This window comes from Protopterus annectens, chromosome 2.part1 (genome assembly GCF_019279795.1).
Source record: "Protopterus annectens isolate FY-2018-M chromosome 2.part1, PAN1.0, whole genome shotgun sequence".
In the NCBI taxonomy this organism is placed as follows: domain Eukaryota; kingdom Metazoa; phylum Chordata; order Ceratodontiformes; family Protopteridae; genus Protopterus; species Protopterus annectens.
Genome location: NC_056729.1, coordinates 1,842,853,947 through 1,842,875,942, shown reverse-complemented (window position 1 = coordinate 1,842,875,942; position 21,996 = coordinate 1,842,853,947). Strand labels below are relative to the sequence as shown.

General features: G+C 42.1%; 1 protein-coding gene across 2 annotated transcripts in view; it reads right to left on the bottom strand.

Annotated features, from left to right (window-relative positions):
* The window catches only part of LOC122794659 (probable carboxypeptidase X1), a 1,175,708-nt gene that overhangs the window by 24,416 nt on the left and 1,129,296 nt on the right, over positions 1 to 21,996 (bottom strand). For both annotated transcript variants that reach the window (XM_044063283.1, XM_044063284.1), the window contains one exon: positions 11,627 to 11,729. In XM_044063283.1, the coding sequence (XP_043919218.1) occupies positions 11,627 to 11,729 (103 nt within the window). The remainder of the gene's footprint in view (positions 1 to 11,626; positions 11,730 to 21,996) is intronic.

Here is a 21,996-nt window from a genome sequence, read left to right as displayed (position 1 = left end):
AAGCATTGTGTTATGTGTTGTGATTCAATAAAAAATAAAAAAATAAAAAACAGAAACAAGGTCCTGTGTCCAATCAAAAACAACACACTCTTCTTTCCTTTGCCCAATCGTGGGCCAGAAAATAACTCCGGTTCCCTCTACTCTCACTAAAATGAAATCAAGGCAGTTCTAACTCTAGACTATAAAAAAGGACAAAAAATGTAGATATTCAAAACACAAACACTCAGTTAATGCAGCTGTTACAAAATCAAGGTGGGAAACAAGTACTGAAAGAGTGGATGTGGTAATGTACGTCTTAGCGTTTGTAGACTTTAACAGAAACCAGCAGCAGTCTTCTTACATGATTACCAAACATCGCCAAATGCTTCAGGCAGAGATTCAAATTTTTAAATAATCTAGAACTCTAGCCTATCAAATAAAGACACAATAAAACCTAGATCAATAATTCCGAGCTTAGAAGGGTGTAGGCCATCCTCTTCCTGCTTAAGAGTGTAGACCACAAACCTTTCTTATGTAAGATAACTAGTTTTGAGCCCAAGTGCTTAAATCAAAACTAAGAGTCTTAGAATAACAGTTACAATTTAATCAGGCTACTAACAGACAGTAATAAATGCAACAGATTAAATGCGACTGAACACTTTAAGAACACACAGCAAAAACTAAATGAAGTAGGTAAAAGCACAAATACAGTAAAAACAGCTGAATAACGTGCACTTTTTTTGCAAGTGGGAAGGTAAGAAACTGAAGATAATTAAGTTTAAGAGATGAAGAAGAAAGCCTGCCCAGCTGATCTCTCAGTGCTCAGTAGAATGAGCTGATGAGATGAGACAGGGAGGGGTGAAAGCCTGCCCAGCTGATCTCTCAGTGCTCAATAGAATGAGCTGATGAGATGAGACAGGGAGGGGTGAAAGCCTGCCCAGCTGATCTGTCAGTGCTCAATAGAATGAGCTGATGAGATGAGACAGGGAGAGGTGAAAGCCTGCCCAGCTGATCTGTCAGTGCTCAGCAGAATGAGCTGATGAGATGAGACAGGGAGGGGTGAAAGCCTGCCCAGCTGATCTCTCAGTGCTCAGTAGAATGAGCTGATGAGATGAGACAGGGAGGGGTGAAAGCCTGCCCAGCTGATCTGTCAGTGCTCAGTAGAATGAGCTGATGAGATGAGACAGGGAGGGGTGAAAGCCTGCCCAGCTGATCTCTCAGTGCTCAGTAGAATGAGCTGATGAGATGAGACAGGGAGGGGTGAAAGCCTGCCCAGCTGATCTCTCAGTGCTCAGTAGAATGAGCTGATGAGATGAGACAGGGAGGGGTGAAAGCCTGTCCAGCTGATCTGTCAGTGCTCAGTAGAATGAGCTGATGAGATGAGACAGGGAGGGGTGAAAGCCTGCCCAGCTGATCTGTCAGTGCTCAGTAGAATGAGCTGATGAGATGAGACAGGGAGGGGTGAAAGCCTGCCCAGCTGATCTGTCAGTGCTCAGTAGAATGAGCTGATGAGATGAGACAGGGAGGGGTGAAAGCCTGCCCAGCTGATCTGTCAGTGCTCTGTAGAATGAGCTGATGAGATGAGACAGGGAGGGGTGAAAGCCTGCCCAGCTGATCTCTCAGTGCTCAGTAGAATGAGCTGATGAGATGAGACAGGGAGGGGTGAAAGCCTGCCCAGCTGATCTCTCAGTGCTCAATAGAATGAGCTGATGAGATGAGACAGGGAGGGGGTGAAAGCCTGCCCAGCTGATCTGTCAGTGCTCAGTAGAATGAGCTGATGAGATGAGACAGGGAGGGGTGAAAGCCTGCCCAGGTGATCTGTCAGTGCTCAGTAGAATGAGCTGATGAGATGAGACAGGGAGGGGTGAAAGCCTGCCCAGCTGATCTCTCAGTGCTCAGTAGAATGAGCTGATGAGATGAGACAGGGAGGGGTGAAAGCCTGCCTAGCTGATCTCTCAGTGCTCAGTAGAATGAGCTGATGAGATGAGACAGGGAGGGGTGTCTAAAATCAGAGTTATAGTAGGGATGGGCAATGTAAAAGCCACCAAGTTTAAAAACCCAACAGGAACAGCAGAGTGGGATGATGGGAAAAAATCAAATATAGGCAGACAGCAGCAATAGTCAGTCAGAGAACAGCAAGTCAACCAAGCACTACAGCTAAATAAAGATGTCACTAAATATTTGTAGTTAAATGAGGAATTATATTACTCAGCTCCTCTTACTAATTAGTTGGATGTTACTCACTGTCTGCAACAGAATTATTTTCCAAATGAAACTAGATAAGACTTCTTAAAACTCCAAAAAGATCAAAAGCATGTTAATAGCTGCATAGAAGCAGCTGTACCCACCAGGATGAAGTACAGATCTAACTAGAAAAACAAGCCACCTTATTGGAATCACAAAATCAGTCAGTTGTATAACAGGAGGAAGAAAATCATGGCAAAAAAATAGGAGGTGCAGAACCCAACAGGATAAAAGCACTTTCATTAAACTAAACAAAACTCAGAGAACAAATAAAGAATACCAAAGCCAAATCTGAGGTAAGTTTGGTCTCCCAGGCCAAGGACAACCACAAAGCATTCTTTAGCTATGTCCACACCCTCAAAGGCAATACACAATTGTGTGCAGAGCTTATTGTAAATGGAGCCAGCTATACTGAGCCAGAATATATAGCAAACCTCCTGGCTGATAAATTCAGCTCCAGCTTTACCCCTCCCTCCCCCTAAACCTTCTCTCAGGAAATACTGTCAAATATAACCCCCCTGTTATCACTAGGGAACAGGTCCTTAATGCTCTCTCTAAAACCAAGAACACTGCATCAATAGGCACAGACAATATCCCAGGATGCCTTTTAATTAGCATGAAACATGACCTATCAGGGCCTCTGGAGTTACTATTTAACTGTAGCCACCAAACAGGCTCTGTGCCTCATGAGTGGAGAAAGGCATCAGTCATCCCTCTGCATAAAGGTGGGCCATCTACAGACCCTGGAAACTAGAGACTCATAAGTCTCACTACTCTGATATATAAAGCCATGGAAAGAATTATCATGGAGATGATCAACAGAGATATAGTAAACCTCTAGAAACTGGAACCAACCCAGTTTGGTTTTGTCAAGGGCAGATCATGCCTACTCAAGCTGGTGGACTTCTTTGTGAAGGTCACCAAAACAATGGATGAGGGCAACATCGTTCACACTGCCTACCTTGACCTGGCCAAGGCATTTGACACAATACCTGACTTGGGCATTGTTGACAAAGTCAAGAGGTTAGGTACAAACCCATATGTCATCCAGTGGATAGCCAACTGGCTCACAGACAGGACTCAGGAAGTTAGAATTGGGGAGTCCACCTCTACAAAGAGGCCACTCACAAGTGGAGTCTCTCAGGGATCAGTCCTTGGACTGCTCCTTTTTGGCATTTACTTCTCAGAAGTCATGGCCAATGTCAGTGGTCTCTGGCTGACTAAATCTGTAGATGATTGCAAATTAGGAGCTGTCATTGAATCTCACACTGACACAAATGTTCTCCAGGAGGTGTTGACACAGACACGCAACTGGTGCCAGAGCCATGGACTAAAACTAAATGCCAATAAATGCATAATAGTATCCTTTGGGAAGTCATCCATCCCTGGTAACTATGATATTGACAACACACCCCTTAGAGATGACCCAGTAGTCAGGGAATTGGGGGCACACATATATAGTAATCTAGCCTTTGATCATCACATGTCTACAGCAGTGAGGAAATCATTCTATATTGCACAATTTATAAATAAAGGTATGGCATCTAAGTCCAAGGAAGTCATTGTTTCACTGTATTTGGCATTCATCAGACCTATCATTGAGTACAATGCCCCCTTTGGTATGTACCAAACCAGGCATATCCAACAACTGCAATGTCCACAGAGTATCCTCACTAAAAGAATACAGGGCATAAGTAATATGTCCTATGCAGACTGCCTCAAGGCCCTAGCCCTGTATTCAGTCTCCTACAGGTTGTTGAGGGGAGACCTAAGCCTGGCATACAGGGCATTGTCAGACCCCACTCTGATGGACCTCCTGCATAGCCACAAAACAAACAGTATTAGAATTACCCATTCTAAAGACTTAAACCATGCCTGTGATGTAAATAGGACCTGATGGAGAGACAGGTATGTATCCCAGAGACTACCCAATCTATGGAACAGGCTCCTCATCCATGTAAAGCAGAGTTCCTCCCTAATCCAATTCAAGTGCAGCGTGGACAATTGGATGGGAAACTGAAAATGTATCCCTTGTTTGGCACCTGTCTCGAATTCAAACAGGTCACCTGTAAATGATTCATCCCCAGAAGCCCCTGCTTACACTTATCAAGGGTATCAAAACTTGTCAGAGATTTAGTATGCATGGCTAGGCTTAAAATGGCCCTTGTGGTCATTAGCCTAGTAAACACCTATGAACTTATTAATCTAAAAAAACTTAAAACAAAACAAAATGCAATAGAAGAAATAGATAAAAAAAGACAGAAGTAACCAAACCTTAAGTGAATAACTCCAATCCAAAATCAAATGGAGACAGAGATCAGCTATAGTACAGGCAGAGAACAGCAACTCAAACAAGTACTACAGCTAAAAAGATGTTACTAAATATTTGTAGATAAAAGAAGACTGCTGTTTCTTAGCTCCTTCCACTAATTAGCTGGCCATTATTCACTGCAAAAGAATTATTTTCTAACTTACCCCAGTCAAGACCTCTTAAAACTCGAAAAAGAACAAAAAACTTAAAACAAAATGCAATATAAGAAAAATAAAAAAAAATAGAAGTAGCCAAACCTTAAATGAATAACTCTAATACAAAATCAAATGCATACAGACATCAGGACTAGTCAGGCAGAGAACAGCAAGTGAAAGAAGCACCGACAACATGTACTGGTCGCACTGGTCCACGTTCACTTTGAACAGGCTTCAGCATTTTGGTGGTTAGAAGATGCTGAAAATTGTTGTTACATTCTTGCACTGGTCTGGGTTCATTTTGTACACACTTCAGCAGTTTAGTGGCATGAAAAGCCTGAGCTCCATTGTTATTGATACAGTATTTACTGGGATATATCGTCACATCTGCTTCATGGTTGGCCATGCTGTTTTGTGGTGGTTGTTGTCGCAGAGGTCTTGTATTCCTGCAGTTCATGTTTATGCTCAGTTGTACTACTCTATTATGTCTTAAAATATGTGTTTTTTTCTTAAGCCATAACTGCATAATTATAAACTAAATGTACTCGGGTAAAAGTGCTTTTTTGTTTTTTTGTGATTCTTACTGTTTTACTGTTGCATTGAAAACAGTATTTTATTTTGACTGCAATTAAATTACTCTACTTTGTGTAATAATGCAGTGGCACTCTGTCGTGATTTATGCAAGGCTGTATTAAAAAGCCTCCATATTTTATTTTACATTTGTTTACCTAGAAAAGAGACTCTGGACATGTCCTTTTTCAGTGGGGGTGCGGGAAGAAAAGCTCCACATAGTACAATAACATTTACAACTGAGAAACAATGTGATCAGAAATATTTAGAATTGACACAGAGTGATCAATAATATTAGATAACAAAGTTTACATCAATTAGTTGTAATACAATAACATAGGGTAGTGACACATAGTAATACAATATAAGATGTGAAACAGTTTCTAACAGGCTTGAGAAAAATTAAACTAAAGTGCAATCAGGCATAGTGTGGAGAAATGAGAGACATTTACAACATTATGCAATATCTGTAAAGGACTAACATCATATTTTTTGTTAGCTGTTTGTGTTTGACTTCAGAACATATCAACTTATAGTTTGTGTGCTTTAATAACAATAAAGTCTTCACATAAGTAATAAGACAGAGAGATGGTTTAGTCAGGAGCAGAGCAAGGACAAAGCCATTTACAGGATAAGTGAGTTTTTAGTAATTTTTTAAATTAAGACAGGGCTGGAGTACATGTAATATCATGAGGTAATGTATTCTAGATTTTGCCTATGTGGCTCAAGAAAAGGGGTTCTCCAGCTAGGTTTTTGGCTGCATTGATCTTAATGAGGTGTTTGCTGGTGGACCATAGAGATCTGGCAGTGGAATATGGTTGTAGTAATTTTTGGAGGGCAGGTGTTTTCTCAGGTTGGTAGAAGATTTTATAGGCTATAGTTAATTCATTAAAGTCCAGGAGATGGGGGAGTCCCAGCCAGTTGAGTTGACTAAGTAATATACAGTGGTGTGATCTAGATGGTAAGTTTGTAGCGTATCTGACAATTTTGTTGTAACAGGATTCAGGTTTAGCTAGCTCCGATTTTCTTAGAGTTATGAGTACGGGAGATAGAGCAGGGTAGAGATTAGGTAAGACTGGACAATAGTAGCGTTAGTGCTTTTTGTGAAGTAGTGTTTGTTCCTATAGAGCGTTCCCAATTGTTATGTACTTGTTCCTATAGAGCGTTCCCAATTGTTATGTACTTGTTCCTATAGAGCGTTCCCAATTGTTATGTACTTGTTTACTGTTTGGCATATCTGCATGTCAAATCTCATGCAATCAATTTCAACCCCTAAACGTTTGGTGTGGGGTGAGGGGGATATAACAGTATTATTTAAAGAAACAATGTCAAAAGTAGCAGAGGGTATTATTGACGTAGTGAGCTGGAAAATCATGAGTTTTATTTAATGGGGGGGGGGTCAGAATTAGTTGGGAGTTTGTTAGCAAGGTCCTGACTGATAGGAAGGATTGTTGTGTTAGTAAAACGAATGCCTGCTCAGCTATAAAGCAGTGATACCACTTTATTAACAATAAAAACAAATAAAAATAGATAAAAAACATGTGAACTAAGTGCTTTCACCCCTTGTAGGGCTTCTTGAGAGTCAACGTGTTAAACAAACATTCATCATTTATTTCTTATGCAGCATGACGTCATATCCTGAGAAAACACCCCCTAAAAATATACATTCTTAAAAATCTCACCTAACTGCAGTATATACATGAAATTTACTATCCAACTGATGGTTAATGAAAAATAAAAAAAAGTCACAGACTCTGCACGACTCTCATTTACCATAGTGTAATAAAAACTCTAGTAAAACATATGCATACAGAATGAACATCTTAAAAAGCTGTCAGCTAGAACTAGACATCAGATAGGTTGAAGGCAAATAAGATTAAATGCCCATAAATGGCCAGGGATCAATGACTACATATCAATTAAACCCATTCTAAACAGAAGGGCAACAGTTATATAACTAACAAGTAAGCCACCTAGTGATACAACCTGGATGTTTTTAGGGGGTGTTTTCACGGGATATGATGTCATGCTGCATAGGAAATAAATAAATAAAAGATGAATATTTGTTTATCACGTTGACTCTGAAGAAGTCCTACAAGGGGTGAAACTGCTTAGTTCACATGTTTTTTATCTATTTTTATTTGTTTTTATTGTGAATAAAGTGGTATCACTGCTTCATAGCTGAGCAGGCATTTGTTTTTCTTCATTTTGCAATGTTGTGGAAGTTTGGTGTCCTGGGTCATTGTTGTGTTAGTGTTTGGAGTTCCTGTATGGTAGAAGCAGCACATATCACTGTCAAATCATCTGCATATTGAATGAGTGAGGCCTGTGAGGCTGAGGTCTAGCGGTAGTTAGTGAATATCAAGAAGAGTAGGTGGCCTAAAATGGAGCCTTGTGGTACTCCTTAAGTCACTGGGAGTAGGGGTGATAGTGTCTGCTGCCAATGTACTGCTTGCTGGCATCCCATTAGGTAGTTCTGGAACCAGGCAAGTGTAGATTAACATAAGTTAAGTTCAGAAGAACATGTAGAAGTTTATTATGCAAGACAGTTTCAAAGGCTTTTGATATGTATAGGAAGACAGAGGATACATAGCTGTTGTTTCTGTTAAGGTTAACAGTATTAATAAAAGTCATTAGTGCGGTGGTAGTACTGTGAAATGGTCAGAAGCCGCGCTGAGTATTGGTTAGTAATTTGTTAGTATGTAAGGGTTAACAGTATTAGTAAAAGTCATTAGTGTGGTGGTAGTACTGTGAAATGGTCAGAAGCCACATTGAGTATTGGTTAGTAATTTATTAGTATGTAAGGGTTAACAGTATTAGTAAAAGTCATTAGTGTGGTGGTAGTACTGTGAAATGGTCAGAAGCCGCGCTGAGTATTAGTTAGTAATTTGTTAGTATTTAAGGGTTAACAGTATTAGTAAAAGTCATTAGTGTGGTGGTAGTACTGTAAAATGGTCAGAAGCCGTGCTGAGTATTGGTTAGTAATTTGCTAGTATGTAAGGGTTAACAGTATTAGTAAAAGTCATTAGTGTGGTGGTAGTACTGTGAAATGGTCAGAAGCCGCGCTGAGTATTGGTTAGTAATTTGTTAGTATGTAAGGGTTAACAGTATTAGTAAAAGTCATTAGTGTGGTGGTAGTACTGTGAAATGGTCAGACGCCACGCTGAGTATTGGTTAGTAATTTGTTAGTATGTAAGGAGTCAGTGATTTGTTTGTGAATGACTCTAATATCTTAGACAGTGAGGATAGTATAGCCGATTGGGCAATAGACAGATCTGTTGATGAGCCTCCTTTATGAAGAGGTATAATATAAGAGGTCTTGGGACTCTGTGTTCAGCTAATGATCTATCCATAAGAATGGATACTGGGTAGGCAATACCCTCAGCAGTTAGTTTTACAAAATCAGCAGGTAGGTTGTCTGCTGCTGGTGTGGTGGGTTTTAGTTTCTTAAGCAGTTTTTTGATTATTTCAGTGGGTAATGGTTGCAGGAAAAAGGTGTCACAGTTTTTGGCTGTTATAGGAATAGTTGTGATAGGAGAGGAGGTTTGATTGTCAGACATTTTTAAGATTGTCTCAGTAAAGTATTTATTGAATTGGGTAGCGATATTGTCTAATTTATTAGTAGTGTGTGTGTGTGTGTGTGTGTGTGTGTGTGTGTGTGTGTGTGTGTGTGTGTGTGTGTATATGTGTGTGTGTGTGTGTGTGTGTGTGTGTGTGTGTGTGTGTGTGTGTGTGTGTGTGTGTGTGTGTGTGTGTGTGTGTGTGTGTGTGTGTGTGTGTATGTGTGTGTGCTGAGTTTGCCTGGTAGCAGTATGTTTTTATTGTAGACCAGAATTTTTGTGGGTTATTGTGGTGGATAGTTTGGCTATCGGCGTAATAATTCATTTTGTCTTGTTTAATTTGCTTCTTTGCTTTATTTCTAAGTTCCCAGTAGGCTTCTAAAGCAGATTGGGATTTAGTTTTATACCACTTTGTCCAGGCCTTGTCACGTATTTTAGTAAAGAGCTAGTATTTTTGTTTAGCCATGGGGCATAGTTAGATTTAACTTGTATATTCCTGGTAGGGGCCTGTGTTTTTAAAATGGTCAAGAAGGTAGTATTAAAGCAGCCTACTGCATCTTCTAGGGGGAAGTAATTTAAGCGCTGTCCAACTGCAGTGCTTAAGGATGTTTATGAGGTTGTTGGGGTTAAGGTGTTTTTTTGTTTCTTATTTGTTTGTTTTGTTGGTTTAGTTCATTGTCTAAGTAGACAGGTTGAGTAATGGTCACTAAGGATGTCTGGTAGACAGCCTGAGTGTGAGGAGAGGGCTGGTCTATTTGTTAATATCCCGTCAAGAATGGAGTGTTTGTTGGAAGATTTTATTTATCCTAGTGGTTGTTTGAATGAGTTGGGTGAAGCCGTATAGATTTATTACGAGAATCACAGTCAGACCATTCTACATTAAAGTCACCCATGATTATTGTTTCCTGTGACAATGTTTTTGTGGTCCAGTGCAATATGTTTTCTGATGTTTGGATATTCTCCCCTGGTGGGATATAGATGTCTATTATGTTTATATGTGTTTTTGGGGTTAATGTTCAGTTTGGTAAGTAGTACTTCCACATTGTCAAAGCTTGGTGTTTTTACATCCAAGGTCTCTATGGAAAGGTTGTTTTAAAGAGTAGTGCTATGCCTCCTTCTCTATTACTTATTCTGTCTTGATGTATAATACTGTAAACTGGTGGGTGAATTTTATTAGTGGAAATATTAGGTTTTAGCCATGCTTCGGTGATGAGCAAAATGTCACTAGCGTACAGTGATATGTTGGCATGCTGTTAACAGATTTTTGTTGTTGATACTTCTTATATTAATATTTAACAGTAGGATATCAGTTTTGTTTCTAGGGGGAATGGTTGTTGGATGACAGAGAGATATTTTGTGTAGCTGACTAGTTCACACTGTGGTTTGAGCCAGGGTTTGGGTGTCTGTCTCCACTACATGATAGTTTGTCTGCTATATTAACCAGAGTTTTTAATATTTTGACTATGTACTTGTCGTATTTCAGAGAAATGCTAGTTATATTTGGATGAGGGAGTAGGTAGTGGTTTGTAAGCTGAAAGCTTTTGATATTAAGGACAGAGCAAGATATAGAGATATTAACATGCTTTGGTTGTAGTGTTCCAAAACACAAGAACAACTTTGAATGAAAAAAACACACATGATACGGAACTCAGCACAACTGTAGATTCTTTAATTAATGTTTCTGGTGAGCCGAGGTACCAGAAGTGTTAATTAAAGAATCTGCAGTTGTGCTGAGCTCTGTATCCTGTGTGTTTTTTTTGTTGAAGTGGGTAAGTGTTAGAGATCGAGTGGGAAAGGTAGGCTCTTCTAAGTTGGTTTGATAAGAAGAGCAGTGTGCTGCTAGTGTTAGATGTATTGATATGATTGTAAGTATAGCTGGTGTTTTTAATGTAGTGGAAGTTGGAAGAGGGCAGTTATTTTTGTTTGGGTTGAGATTTGTGCTTAGGCATTTTGTTAGGTTGATTTATTCTAGTTTGAATTCTTTATTACAGCATATGTTGATTGTGGTGGACTGTGTGGCGCAATTAGCAGTGATAGTGTGTAAGGTGGAATGTTTTGCTAAGATGACTTAGAGTGATGTAGGTTGAGGTGTGTAATTAGTAGTGATAGTGAGTAAGGTGGAATGTTATAACTGGATGGCCTGATTAGTGAGAGTGGTTAGTTTAGTATAAATTTGGGGAAAGTAGGGGTGGGTGGGAATGGGGGTAGAGTAGGGGAGCAGAGTGAGCCTGAGCGTACTTAGCTTATATTGTTTTGATTTTATGTGTCGCAGGAAAGATATGTTGTTTGTAACAAATGTATTCATTGTTTGTGCCATTTATATAGTTGTTAGTTGTATATGTATTTCATTTTATTTTTTTATTTACATTTTTGCTGACCAGGCTAGTTCCACTAGGCCTATGGCTTCTTTTCAGGGGAGCAATGAAATGTTACTCATACTGAGTTTATATGGTTAATAAACAGTGAAATGCTTGCCTTCACAGCTCCCATTTGGTCATTCATTCTAAGCCATAAAACTTTTTGTTTTGATTTTTACTGTTTTTATTCTTCCTGACCCATGTGACCGTGTTTCAGTTTTGTGTATTATACCACAATAACATTTAATTTAGCTAAGATGTTTTGCATTTTACATTAAAAAGGCGGTTTTACTTAGAGTATCCACCTTAAATCAGTCCCTCAATAAGTCAATCAATCATTTAATTAGTCTTCAAACAGCCTGAAAAAATAAAGCATGTCTGCATGACAGGACAAATTTAAATTAAGTTTCATATGTATGGAATTGATTTCTCCTTTTTAACTTCACTTACCTGATCTGACATCATGGTTGATACCATCTACAGAAATAATAGCATCAGGAATGCCTTCTTCTGTATCCTTGTCTCGCACAACCCCTTTGATGCCTCGATGCACCTGAAAAGAAAGCTTGTTATGAGTCTTGATAACCATAATATTGGAATAAAAACAAATGTGGCCATTTCAGTAAAGGTTGGGTATAGAACTCTGCTCTTCACTGATTTTGGTCTACAGCTACATGAAAATACAAAATAGCACCAAAGACTGATTTAAGTACATAAACCAAGTCCCATCTCAGCTAAGATTCATACTAGTGAAACTTAAATGATTCATGTATTAAGCAAAATGCTAAGGGACTTACATTAGAATGTAGTTATCTGGCCCTACTGACATGTCCATGTAAGGACCAGCGAGACATACATTCTTAGCATCAGCATTTAGTCCTAAAACAGAGTGGCACACACTTTCTTTACACCTTTTTTAGAGGATAATAGGCCAGTTAAAAATAATGTAGTTGTGGACTTTCATACAGCTTTCTTTTATTTCCACATATGCTGCATATGCAGACGATGTCATTTATATTGTAAAACTGAAGATTATAATTGGTTTTAATGATGTTATTTTCACTTGCTTAATGAGTTCTTGCATAAGGACACATTCAAGAAACAATGTCAATCGAGGTTCCAGACAATGATTTATACACAATAGAATAGTAGCATCTGGGTAATCAGAAACAAATTAATTGTTTAGAAGATCATTTGTTGACCGGGTTAGTCTGACTAGGCAGATGCTCTTTTTCAGCATAGACCCGGGGAGAAAAGCTCCAAAATGCAAAAAATAAACATTAAAACACAATAAGTATAATATATTAACAATCAGGATAACAGTCTACCTATATAGTTTTCTACTTTATATAATTATAGAAGATAAAACTCTGATACAATGTAACAGTGATGACAATACAGTTTTACCATAATCATGGTCACAGTACTGTTACTTAGTAATACAATTTAACAGTGATGACAATACAGTTTCACCATAATCATGGTGACAGTAGTGTTACTTAATAATACAATGTAACAGTGATGACAATACAGTTTCACCATAATCATGGGCACAGTAGTGTTACTTAGTAATACAATGTAACAGTGATGACAATACTGTTTCACCATAAACATGGTCACAGTAGTATTACTTAATACAATGTAAGAGTGATGACAAAACAGTTTTACCATAAACATGGTCACAGTAGTATTATTTAATAATACAATGTAACAGTGACGACAATACAGTTTCACCATAAACATGGTCACAGTAGTATTACTTAATAATACAATGTAACAGTGATAAAAATATAGGGCAGGATTCACGAAGCCTCCGTGTAAGAGTTATAACTTATACACGGAGGCTGCAGTTAAACAGAGTGATGTCAGCATGCTCTGCATATTCATGAGAGCATGCTGAATCACACTTAAGGCCAACACGGTCTGTGTAAGGCAGTAGGGGGCGTGTCTGTAGGCCGAGCCCTGTAAGCGAACACGCCCCCCAGAAGAGGAAAAGTTCCCAAAGTAAACACCCACAACAGAGTCCACAGAAATGTGAATAAACAGAACACAACACATGCCCCCACAGACTATGAACAGAAAGCATATAAATAAGCACGTTATATATATTTTTTTAAATTGTAAAAATGTTTAACCGTGAGTGCGCTCGTTTGCGCGGGCGTGCCCGTAGCGCAGCTACAGTTAGCAGTCAGTGTGAAAGCATATAAAAACTAAATATGCAAAATAAGCCAGGAAGCAATAGCGTAGCGGTAGAGATGTTGGCTGAAGAGCAGGCATTCATGGTTCGAGCCCCCACAACACCAATTTTGCTTTATTAGCAAAATAAGCAGGAAACAAGTCCCTGACAAATATGTACACATAAAACCACAATTTATGTAAAATGTAATGAAATAGCCCATTTATATTGAAGAAATGTGAGGTAACAAAAGAATAAAAAATGCCAGATGTGCTCATAGCTGAGCTACAGTTTAACAGAGTGAGTGCATCTGCCCGTAGATGAGCAGTGGTTTAACTGGTGCAAAATGAGTGTCCGCAGCTGAGCAATGGTCTAACATGCTAAATCTATGTGCCCCTAACTGAGCTGAGTGTAATATGCGTGCCAATAGCCAAATGAGGCTTAAAGCAGCGTACCCCGTTTGCGCGGAGAGCGCGACCGCCAAACAAGCTAACCGACGGGCAACGTTGAGCAAGCCGTATCAAAACTGCCTTTACACAGACACACCCCTCAGCATGTCTAGACAGTCATGAAAAATAAAAAGCAGTGGCCAGGTTCGAACACAGGATACTATACACCATAGTCAAGGTACAGAACCACTAAGCCATGACAGCAGTACCTTTAAATGCAATAATAGCTAATATATAGGAATGAATACAAACTAGAGCATGACAATGCAGGTTTACTGAAGTTGATACAATTCCAAAATGGCCAATCACAGATATGTGCAGGAAAAACAGACTATATAAGCCCCATAGGCGGGAATACACAACATAAACGATTGTACAACTGACCTGCAGGCAGAATGACAGGAATAGGAGAGGGTAGTTGCTTTCGAGCACAGAGGTGGGGTGTTGAGGATTCCAGGTACATGGTCTGGCTCCTAGTCCATAATCATGAGGCCCAACTCATGCAGGGCCAGGTCCTCTGGGGAGCATACAGGGCCGAGGCGTGGGACCGGTTGGCTCATGATCTCACCAGTGCCACAGGGATTCCAAGGACTGGTGAGCAGGTCCATCACCACCATGCGGACCTGAAGAGACGCAAGCAGGACCAACTGAACCTTTGGATCCAGGAGGCCCGGCAAACACCCAACGCCCCACTACTAAGTAACATTTAATTATGTATGTAAGAAATTAAACTAGCTGATATTATGGAGATGTGTATTCCAATATTACTTCATTTATATTACAGCTGCAGGTGTCCATTCTGCGAACCGCAGAGCCTATGGCTATAGGCTGGTGCGGTTGCGCCACCAGGCAGGTCAGTAATCCACTACCAGTAACTGTAAAGAAATATACAAGTATGACAGTCAGCAAAAGAGTGCAGTGTAGTCAGTAAGGAATAAAATCTGCAAGTAACAGTGTGAAAGTGTCTGCAAGTATTGCTTGATTACAAAAGTGTGTTTCAGCCTGAAAGTTAAACCGATAAATGTAACTGTCTGACATATATTCTGAAATAAAAATGCCCTACCTGTAAGAAAATAGTACACAACCTGCAGCATGCTGAAAAGTATAGCTGCAGAAGATGATGATGAAATCACATGTGTGAAATATATCCCTGTGGAAATACTGAAACATGACAGAAGTGAGACTGCTGGAAAGGATTGTAATAACTACAGGTAAAACATGTCAATAAAGCCTAGAAGTAAGTACCATCCTGAATAGTAAAATGAAAGCAAGTGAGAGAGTGTGAGAAAGTGTCATGAATCCAGCAATACAGTAGTAATAACCCCTGACTAAAGTATACTGCAGTCAAGACAGAATGAAATGCATGTGAGATTCAAAACCAAACAGCGAAATCTGTTCAAAGTGTTGCTGCATCTGGAATGTGTATCCCAAAATCTGGATATGTTGCTCTCAGTCTGCAATATGCAGATAGGATGATTGTCTGATATACCAAACATCCACACTTGTCTACAGCTATATAAAGCAAATGTAGCAGGATGATGTAGCTGAACAAAGCTAGATATGAATGTGTATGAAGAACAATAAAATGTATATTGATGTTGCAGTAACAGTCCTATCACCAAGTTGAAATAGTTATCATATAGGAAACTGTAGTTAGAACAGTAGTGTGTATATAACTGTAGCTATTAGAAATGTACAGCATATGTATTGTTATTTGAAGGTGTTAATATTACTTTCTTTACCCCACCCTATAACCACATATAACCCATTCCACGTGAAAATGGTATGTGCAATCACAATTAACACCCCTGGACGTTTGTCCTGTTGGGTCATATATATTTGCATGTCCGTTGATGCATCTGGCCTGTTCATACATCCACACCTGATGGCCTGTTGCCATCAATTAACCCTGCATGTTGTTGGACTGTATATTTCTGTTCAAATTATGCATGTGTTATGCACGCTGTTCAATGGTGTGAATATCTGGGTGTTTGGTTAATGGGAATACTAATGCATGCTGTTACAACTAATTGTGAATGGTATTATATGTCACTAACCCAAACTGTCATGACATAATGCAAAACATAGGACAACAGGGAAGGCGTGTTCCAGTGGACCCACCTCTCCCACCTCAGCTGGTGAGTGCACCTGGCACTAGTGCTGAGTCCAGACCCTCCTCCGGTGGCCCTGTGCCACCTGCGGGTGGAAGCGCTGCAGGGGATGGGGCTTGCCCCCCCTCTGCAAGTGTGGCTGGAGGAGAACCACCACTCATCCTCCATAGCGTCCGGACTATGGTGCGTAGGGAGATTCGGGACTCTGTTCTCGAGCCCCTATGCCAGCTCAAGGCACGGGTGGTGCAACTAATGGGCATGCCTGCTGCCCAGCCTACACAGCCCCCAGCACAGCCCTGTCCTGGGCAGTAAAGGAACAGTGGCAACTGCCTATGGGTGGGGATATCAGTTCCACTGTTGCCATCTGTGGGCTCATGGGCTCTGGATATCCAAACCTCCATCCCCGTCAATTGTGTAACCCCCCACACGTGTCATACACCGCCCCTGTATGCGTCTTGTTTGTCTTGTCTGTTTACCTACCCAACCTACCTCCCCAGCTGTACCGACTTCCTTCACCTGACATACCACTCTCACCTGAAAAAAAAAAAAGGGCACTCTGTACCCACAAAAAAATTATGCCCCATACATAGCTGCCCATTCCAAACACATGTCTGCTGGACATGGAACCTATCAATTACAATTGGCTGTACAACAAGTATTATTGTTGTCCTGACACCTCTCTCAGGGGTGGAAGGTTTCAAATGTCACACCAAATTACATACATATGCACAGCTGTTGCTGATGAAGAAATGGGCAGCTATGGGCCTTACCTACATCCCTCCTGCACATCCCAAGCTTGTTTCCCTACTGTCTTACCCTCTTTGTGACCCCTTTTTCACCACTTTCCTGTCTCCCCATTTTCTTTTCTTTCAAAGAAAATAGCGTGGGTGTGCACCAGAGTAAGCACTGTTAAGCAGTTGTAAGTGGGTGTGCGCTTGTGTGCGTGGAGCTAACCGTGGTGCGCATGCACGAGCTCTGTGCAAACCAGCGCTAACCTGGTTACAACTGCTTAAAAGTGCCTTAGTCACTTTGATTGACAGGTCCTGTACTCAGTTTAAAAGCAAAATAAAATCCCACTGTCAGTCCCGAACCCAGGACCTTGGAAACACTAGTCTGTATGACCTACCACTAAGCCATGACTCTTATACAAAAACATTGTGCTAAAATAAATATAACATGTAATAGTAGGGATGAATATAAAGGGAATATAGGATGTGTAGTACACAAAGCATGTCATTTAAAATTACTGTCAAAACTACTGGATTTCCATAATAGTAGTGTGTGAACAAAAACAGCCATGCTAGTTGGCAGCTTGTAGATAATAAGGTCAGTTAAAGTACATATATAAATGTATGTATATGTACATATATATATATATATATATATATATATATATATATATATATATAAATATATATCTATATATAGTTGTAGGAGTCAATGTGCATACACACTTGCTACAGGGAACATGCGAGAGGAATGGAGAATTGTGAATATACAACACAGCCTGAATCATGAGAGAGATACTAACCTTTACACTCACAGAACACTGTCCACAGCATACCAGCATGGTCCCCACCCTCACAATCTGAAAGGGCAACGCCTATCCCACATAACCTTTTATAGCACTGACCTGAAATCACAGTGAGAACTGCAATCAGTACACAACTGGCTGTATGCAATTAGCAAATGCTGGCTTACAATTGGTGCAGAGGCCATCACATGGACCTATGCAGATACCTACAAAAGCATCCAGTGCTAACACTCCCCACATGCAATACATTCATTGCATTGTCTGTAAGCAGACAGAGGGAGAGCAAGAAGTGAGAGAGAGAGAGAGAGAGAGAGAGAGAGAGCAAAAAAAAAAAAAGATTAGACACTGTGACTCTGTCACCCGAAGCTGTCAGCACTGACAGTAGCAGCAGCAGCAAGCAGAAGCTGTGGTCACGCAACCAGCTGTGACAAACACAGGTAATGCAAAGTAGCAGGTTAATAGTGTGCATACTGTGAACCCTCCAAATGTGTCATAGGTCTGTATCCATAGGTATGTCCATGTGATATGTTGTGTGTACGTAGTTCCACCAAAAGGGGATGACCATACATTACATGTCAATCAGTCTTAGGCCATGATCCTGGCAGCAGTTGTCTGTGCGTTGGCCCAGCAATGGCTGTAGTGACTGCTTTGAAAGGTCAGCCAGGTTCAAAAGTCAGGATCAGCCCATCCCAAAGGCACACTGGCTGGGAACAAGTGTCTGCAGGTACCCGATATCACTGCATATGCATCCCATACTGCATAATTCCATAGCTTAGCAGACCAGACCCGTTATGCATATGATGTGGTAATTCCCAGGGTCAGTTGAGGTGCCCCCTTAGTGGTGTGGGACCACTATTGCTGTATGCCACTGTCCAGGTACATATCCTGTAGTACGGCCAAGATAAATTATCAGTGTTATATGCGGTTGTATGTCCTCTCGGAGTGTCAGTAGCACACATCCAGGGAAACCACGAGGTCACAGTGATGCTGTGTGTTCTTCTCTGCTGAGGGCGGCCCTCACCTGGACATGTGAGATGATAGGGAGGTTACATCCAGCTGTGATAAATATTTCAACTGGTGGGGGAGAAGGAGGGGGGATACGTGCACCGAACATGTCTGCAAGATTGTTGCCAATATCCTTGTGTTTGGTGAAAGTTAAGTAGGTGTGTATTAACACAGAGCATATCTGAGGCATGTGGTCCATATGTGTAACATAACTGAAGAAGGCCTTGTGGTCATCCATAGTGTTTGTGTCCATTTCCCTCCCAGAGTAGGCTGTGGCCATTGTTATGATGGACCGTAGCATAGTACCAGTGCTGACCACAGATGCCTTCCCTTAATGTGAATGTGCTCTGTCCTGCAGTAGCCTCCTGCTATTGTTATATAATCTGCCTCTGTCTGGGGTCCACCGGACAGGATGCCTAACCTTTGTGCATAGGGTCTGGGTTAGAAATGTGTGTGCAAGTTCCATGCAATCTGTGGCATGTCTGTGGTAAGCATTTGCAAAGGGGTCAGCAGTGTGGCTTGTGGCTTCCACTGGCCCAGTGTGCTGCATGGATACCATCTCAGTCTCAGCAAGTGAATAACTGTCTAATCACATACATATCAAAGTAGTCTACTGTGCTGGTGGTGGTGGTGGGATATGTATATCCAGGCCGAGTAACTTCTGTCCACATCACAGTAGTGGATGGTGTCCCACATACAGTACCTTGGGATGAACCCCAGAGTGAGGTTGTGCATTGCACCTGTCAGTGTGTGCTGACCGATGGGGCATGCTACTATGTTGTGTGGAATGTGGCAGGTATTGTTGCACAGATGTTGGCTGAGCACTGATATCTGGCCATGTACCTGTGTATCCACCACGACACACACACATGCAACATATGGGAGTAGTAGTATATCACTACACATGAGTATCATGTATAGTATGTGTGCCATATATTGCTGACATGGTCTGCTGATATCCTGTTTGTGTTCTCTTCCAGGGAGATGGCGCAAAAGCGTAACCCCGCCTACTCTGTGGCGGAAGATGAGGAGATCCACCAGAGCCTGGTGCGGGAGTATGACATCCTGTTTTCCCGCGCCAGTCAGAATCAGCAGGAGAGGGCCGCACTGTGTCAAGATCTTGTCCGTAGGATAAATGATATTGGCACGCATAACAGGGCATATGAGCAGGTACAACATCACTGCAGTGATTTAATCCGAAGTGTCCGGCAGCGTGCATCAGATATCCACAGGCAACAGGTCGCCACAAGAGGTGGGGTGGCCACACATCCCCCCCTCACCATACTGGAGGGGCTACTCCTAAGTGTTGTGGCTCCAGCCCCGGAACACCAACAGCAGTACACCTGCATTATGATGGAGGCTGGTTCCACACAGCAGCACGACATGGAGCGTGCAGGTAATATGCCATATGTACACTTGACTGTTCTGTACACTGTATCATATGCAATATCAATGGCACAGTTGTGCCCACTGACATTAATCTCATCATTTCTGCAGGTCCCTCCAGGGTTACAGCAAGGCAGGCCATCCATGCTGGTGAGTGTGTTTAACATAACCTATAATAGTCCTGATAATGCTAGTAACAGTAATGTAACTCAGTAGTGCTCTGTGTGTATACTGCGGGGTGTGCATGTGTGCATGTGTGCAGGTGTGCCTGTGCCCATGTGTGCATGTGTGCAGGTGTGCCTGTGTCCACGTGTGCATCTGTGCATGTGTGCCTGTGTCCACATGTGCATGTGTGCATGTGTGCCTGTGTCCACGTGTGCATGTGTGCATGTGTGCATGTGTACACGTGACCACATGTGCATGTGTGCATGTGTGCATGTGCCCATGTGTGCATGTGACCACATGTGCATGTGTCCACATGTGCATGTGTGCATGTGTCCACGTGTGCATGTGTCCACGTGAGCATGTGTCCACGTGTGCATGTGTGCATGTGTGCATGTGTGCATGTGTCCACGTGTGCATGTGTCCACGTGTGCATGTCTGCATGTGTGCCTGTGTCCATGTGTGCATGTGTGCCTGTGTCCATTTGTGCATGTGTGCCTGTGTTCATGTGTGCATGTGTGCATGTGTCCATGTGTGCATGTGTGCATGTGTGTATAAGTGCATCACTGGTAACAATGTCTGGAGACTGTAAACTGTGTTTCCTGTCTCCCTCCCACAGGTTCTGGGGCTGCTCTGGTGACCTGCAGCAGGGAACCTGAATCCTGTGCCACAGCTACTGGTAATGATGATATTTGTGTAATGGTACAGGAAGGTGTGTCAGGGTCTGCCATTGGTCAGCCAATTGACAGTACACAGCTGTCAACCCCATCATTGCGCACAGTCATCCTGCCTGTACATCCTTTGTCACCATTGTCCCCAGGTGATGGACAGGATACAGCGGGCATAGACCAGGGTAATGTGGTACCTGTGGCACATGTGTCCCCACACAGCAGCCATGGGCAGGGTCCTCCGATGGTACCACACAGACAGTTGCCCATGGGTTCTCGTGGGAGCATCAGTGGGTGTACTGCCTCTGGCCGACGTGCCCAAAGAGGTCTGTCAACCTCAGCTATGTTTCGGACTGTCATGCAGGCACAGTCACTTATGGAAAGGTACACCAGACAGGGTCTGAGGGAGCTGAGAGCATGTCGCACAGCCATGACAGACAGTATGCGTGACATTGCGGATGCTATCCGTAACTTCACCGATGTCATAGACAGACGTTGTGGGGACATATTAAAGCAGTTCCACAACCAGATGTCCATGAGCCAGGGCAATGGTGGGTGTTTGCGGCGTCGATGTGGCCGTATGCCGGCAGCAGCTGGCAGTCGGCATAGACGACAACAGGCTCGCGCACACCCCCATAGTGCCAGCAGCAGCCCCAGCAATGCTGGGTCTGTGCTGTCATCGGAACGCCCCAGGAGACCAAGTGCACGTGGCTCTGGACAGTCCCAACAGGGACTTGTGTCCAGTCAACACACTCCCGCTTCTGATGACAGTACCCAGTATGGCTTTGTACTGGATACGGTCCGTAGCACCCCTGCCAGGCACAGGTACCGTGTCCGTGCACACAGACACTGATCTGTATGGCCTGCCAGGTGCAGTCCGTGGCTGTCCACAAACCCCTGTATATGGCAGCCATGAGGTGGAACTGCGTGCGTGCATACACACATGCGAAATGTTAACACCTAGGGCAACCACATACACGCACACACTGCACCAACACTGCCCCACCCTTTACTGCTGCCCCTCACCAACACACATACACACACATGTCAATTGGTGGTATCAGTGTCTGACTCAGGCATACCTAATCCACACCCTGTGCATATGATGACACTGTGCCACCTCCTGCAATCTCCAACATCATTGCGGGAACAGGTAAAGACATTTCTGATGCACAGGGTGACTACATAGAAGTGTATTAGTAGTATCATGTTGGTACATTAGTAGTATCATGTTGGTAACAGTACAGTGTGCTGCTATGACTGTGTATTTATCTCAGCATGCCTGCTGCAGTAACTGTATGAATGTCCTAAATTGTTATCTGCACCCAT